The 5,000-nt window shown below is 43.6% G+C and overlaps 1 protein-coding gene across 1 annotated transcript in view; it reads right to left on the reverse strand.

Moving 5' to 3' along the window:
* Nucleotides 1-5,000, reverse strand: part of lama2 (laminin, alpha 2) — a 79,421-nt gene that overhangs the window by 48,087 nt on the left and 26,334 nt on the right. Inside the window, exons 4-7 of the mRNA XM_083534631.1 lie at nt 3,850-4,092; nt 2,195-2,374; nt 1,273-1,362; nt 1,013-1,130 (exon numbers count right to left, since the gene is read on the reverse strand). Of these exons, the coding sequence (XP_083390757.1) occupies nt 1,013-1,130; nt 1,273-1,362; nt 2,195-2,374; nt 3,850-4,092 (631 nt within the window). The remainder of the gene's footprint in view (nt 1-1,012; nt 1,131-1,272; nt 1,363-2,194; nt 2,375-3,849; nt 4,093-5,000) is intronic.

Raw genomic sequence — 5,000 nt, forward strand, 5'->3', positions numbered from 1 at the left:
TGTACAAAAAAACATACCGTCAAACTCACAAAACTGGGTTCTGCTGGGTTCCTCATCAGGTTCCTTTCGTTTCATTAGGTTCCTCATCAGGTTCCTTTCGTTTCATTAGGCTCTGGATTAGTTGGTCTGGATTGGATTTGGTCTACTCCATTGGTGAAATGGTTCCATTCTGCTGATTCTGAAATCTTTTGGATTCTTTTGGTTGGTTCTACAGGAGTCCAGTTCTTTTTGGTTCTCCTGGGATTCTGCTTGGATTTTTTGCTTAGATCTGGTTAGTTCCATCTTCTTCTTTGCCATGCTTCCTTCATGTTGCTGGATTTCTGCATGGATTCTGGTCAATTCTGTTGTATTGTTACCAACCAGAAGACACTACTGGGCCCCTGAGAATGGCCCTCAGTGTAAATAAATGAGAACATTTAATGGGATTGAGATTCTATTTGGATCAGATGATTTTGCATTTTAGACTTTTTTGCTATCACTAGGATCCACATTTTTAGCTGGTTCTCATGAAGTCCCACCAAAAATTGGTTCCTTGTAGTCCTGTTATGACGCTCATGATTCTTTGGAGTCTCGTTTGGTTCTGCTGAAGTCCTGCAGAAATTCCACTATATGGCAAAATGTTCTGAGAAGATGTTCCACTAGAAGTTATGGAGGTTTGTACTGCATTTATTCAGACATAAACATGTCTGGGTCTGGGATGGCATTCCAATTCATCCAAACAGGTTGGAGATCTTCCACAGCTTCTAACTCATGGAACGCAGCTCTCCATGGAGCTGGCTGCATGGAACAGGTTCGGATCTCCTGGTCTGAGAGAATAAAAATGTAATTCTCAAGCATCTAAAGATATCCTGTACACTTGGACACTTCCAGGTTTGTGGGGACATTTTTGGAGAAGTTCTTTGCCTGGAGAAGTCAGATGTTCTTTTGTGACATATCATATATATGTATAAACAAAATACTATTCAGAATGTTTTTTTTTTTTTTGATGAGGTGAAGGTTTTTTGGTTCTTACTCTCACAGACGTGACGTGTGAGGAAGGTTCCAGCCATCCAGGGCTTCTGGTTGTAACCAGGACAGCATCGGTCGCAGCTTTCTCCACACGTGTTGTGCTCACACTCACAGCTCAGTTTCTGGTGAACAACAACAAGAACCCAAAACAACAACGTATCAGACTACGACATGACAGAACGACGGGGACAGGACGTTAACCAGGACACGAAACGTGGCGTTAGATGGACGAATAAACCCCTGGGAGATGTGGTGGTCCTGCACCTTGGTGTTGGGGTTGAGAGGACAGGCTTTGGCGTGACCATAGCAGATGCACATCCCTCCGACCGAGATGTCCTTAATGGAGTAATAATACTGCAGAGGAGACACACAACATGTTAATGAAGACATCAGAGGGGTTTATAAGGACACGAATTTTGGACCGTGTGTGTGTGTGTGTGTGTGTGTGTGAGGCTTTATGAGATGATATGTTGTACTATGAAGTGGTAAAAAAAAAAGGTATATTTAAAGCAGCTTACTGTTCTCCTGGTTCTGGCCATGCCTACTTTCTGTAAATTTAAAGGCTCCGTGGCCACGCCTTCTTCATACCCAAAACATGCGCTCTATACTGGGATTTAGAGACGGTTAGGCCACGCTCTGGGAAAAGTCACGCCTACTTTATTGCCGCCGACAGAGGCCACACCTACTTTACTTTACTGCCACGCCTCCTTCTTTAAATCTGACACTCAGATGCCACGCCTCCTACTTTAAATCTGGCACAATTAGCCCACGCCTCCTTTCTTAAATCTGACACACATATGCCACGCCTCCTATTTTTAATCTGACACTCAGATGCCACGCCTCCTTTAAATCTAACACATATATGCCACACCTCCTTCTTTAACTCTTACACACACTAACCCTTTTCTTTTTCTTCTTTTCTCTATCCCTCTTTCTTTCTTTTCACATGTCAGTCCACATTCTAAACTGTGCGTGTGTGTGTGTGTGTGTGTGTGTGTGTGTGTGTGTGTGTGTGTGTGTGTGTGAGCAGAAGGATTCGATTTCTTAATTACTGCCTTTAATTAAAGTCCATCTGTTTCCACAGTCCACACGATGGCCTTAATGGCCACAACCAGGTGTGTGTGTGTGTGTGTGTGTGTGTGTGTGTGTGTGTGTGTGTGTGTGTGTGTGTGAGACTGGTACACACCCGTCTGGTGACGATGGGGTCGACGGACTGGGGGTCGTTCTGAGCCAAGGTCATGAGGTCGGCGTTCAGCGTCCGTATCCGTAGAAACCGGAGGCGGATGTAGCGCGCGGAGGTGAAGCTGAGCAGAGTCGGAGACGGATCTTCAGCGCTCGGACGCCCGTTAATCAGAGACGTGTGGATCTGCGAGCAGGAGGAGAAGAAAAGACACGTTCAACAAACATCAAGAGACGTTCACGAACCTGAACGAATGCATGGGACACAAAAAAAAGCCTCCTTCCAAAAGTATCGGGACACCCGCCTTTTCCAGCCAGACTTTTTGCTTCTTCACCAAAATGTTTTAAAATGTTCTCACAAACCTGGAGGAACACAGGATGCACAAAATCGTCCCTAGACTCAAACTAGAAGACCCCAGACGTTGTTCCAGGATGACCCAATCTGCACAAGATGAAGATCTGCTTTCCATCAGTTGGAAGATCTCCTGCTCAACTCACCTCCATCAGTACCTGACCGAACCTATTAACACCCTTGTGGCTGAATGAGCATTTATCTCCAACAAGATCTCCTCAACATCTCCACCAGATCTCCACAAAATCTAGATTTTTCTCAAGTTGCACAAACTAGCCACAAGATCTCCTCAAGACATCCATAATATGTTCTGAAAATCTCCACAAAATCTCAATATCTCCTCCAAATCTCCACAAGATCTCCAGAAGATATCCTCAAGATCTTCAAAAGATCTCCTTAAAATCTCTGGATGCTCAAAAAGCACAAAAGTTTGGTAGTCCACAAGCTTTTGGTCATACTGTTTAATGGCTCTGTGTGTGTGTGTGTGTGTGTGTGTGTGTGTGTGTGTGTGTGTGTGTGTGTGTGTGTGTGTGTGTTCATTTCAAATAGTTTGTATAACCAAAATAACATTAATATTATAACATTACTATTATTTCAGGTCTGAGATCTAATCTCTCTCTCACACACACACACACACACACACACACACACACACACACACACACACACACACACACAGTCGTTTTTGCCTATTCGGCTCTTTCTTTGTTGTCATTTCCTTGTCCCTGCATCCCCCGAGTCTTTATCATTAAAAAGCCGTGTTCCTTCACTCGCTCCGAGAGAAAAACGAGACAAAAATGAGAAAAGAAAATAAATCAACAATTCCTGTTTGTTCTTCTTCGTCCTCTTCTCCATCTTCTTTCCCTTCTTCATCTCCTTGACGCGTGTGTTGTGGGTAACGTTTCCCCCGAGCAGCCCCACTTCAGTTCAGTGAAACAAAAAGACGTCACAAAGTCAAAGAGAAACCTGAGCCTTTAGATACAGGAGTGAGACGGAACGAGACGTCTGACGTGTATTCGTCCGTGGAGGTTTCATTTGTCCTCCCGGACAGGAACAGTGAAGATAGAACACGCTCATGATGGTGTTTTCATGGATAATGATGGAGTTTTCATGAAGAATGTTGGTGTTTAATGGAGCATGATGGTGTTTGATGGAGAATGATGGTGTTTGATGGTGATCTGATTTGTTTTTAATCTACGACCGGACCAGAAGGTAGTGAGTTTAAATCCCAGACCTAAAGACCCTTTTTTAACCCTCAGCACATCTCAGCCTGGTGAAACCCATCGTGAAGTGATGTGATGTCTCCTCACCTCTCCGTTCTCCAGCGGGTGGATTTTGGAGTAAAATGATGTACAGATGACCTCATCATCATGCTTGTATGCTGGTGGTCCGGTTCTTGGGATGATGTTGAAGCGAGTGATGCACTCTGTATCTGTGATGGCGAAGTACTGCCATGGCGTGAAGGTTTCTCCATCCGAAGATCGTTCCAGGACCCAGTTTCCAGGCCGAGGAGAATTTGCAGCCTTCAGGATGACGTATGCGATCTGGAACACCTGGAGAACATAAACACACATCATGTGAAAACATCTCAATCCACAATCTTTCATTCCTTCCTTCCTTCTTCTTTCTTTCTTTTTTCAATTGTTTCCTTCTCTCTCTCTCTCTCTCTCTCTCTCTCTCTCTCTCTCTCTCTCTCTCTCTCTCTATTCAGCAAAGGAACACCTGCAGGCCCAAAGAGGTGATGGACTTACTGTGTGTGTGTGTGTGTGTGTGTGTGTGTGTGTGTGTGTGTGTGTGTGTGTGTGTGTGTGTGTGTGTGTGTGATGGGGATCCTGTAACATGCTGCTTTAGGGCACAGTGACATTCTGGTCAGCTTTTAAAAAGAGAAAAAGAAAAAAGGAGAAAAAAATGGAGTGAAGAAAAAACCTCTGAGTACAAGAATGATAGAGCACCAACCTCTCTCTCTCTCTCTCTTTCTCTCTCACTCTCTTTCTCTCTCCCTCCCCCATTCCTCTCTCTCTCTCTCTCTCTCTCTCTCTCTCTCTCTCTCTCTCCCTACCTCTATCTATCTATCTATCTATCTATCTATCTATCTATCTATCTATCTATCTATCTATCTATCTATCTATCTATCTATCTATCTATCTGTTTACCAACCATGTTTGTCATTTGTTCATTTGTCTGTAAATCTGTATGTTTCTTTATCTGTCTGTCTGTGTTTTTCTTTCCTTCCATCTATTTTTTCCTCTCCAGTGCTCTCTATATTTATTTGTATATATTTTTTTCTTTTTATCACTCTATCTCCACTCTATCCCCCCGTCTGTCTGTCTGTCTGTCTGTCTGTCTGTCTGTCTGTCTGTCTGTCTGTCTGTCTGAAACAGAGTCAGGGTTGTAATTGGACACTCAGCCCTGGTGGATATTTCATGTCCTCTTTTTTAATATTTTTTGAATTTTTTCGTTT

This window comes from Silurus aristotelis, assembly GCF_946808225.1.
Source record: "Silurus aristotelis genome assembly, chromosome: 28".
NCBI classification, from domain to species: domain Eukaryota; kingdom Metazoa; phylum Chordata; class Actinopteri; order Siluriformes; family Siluridae; genus Silurus; species Silurus aristotelis.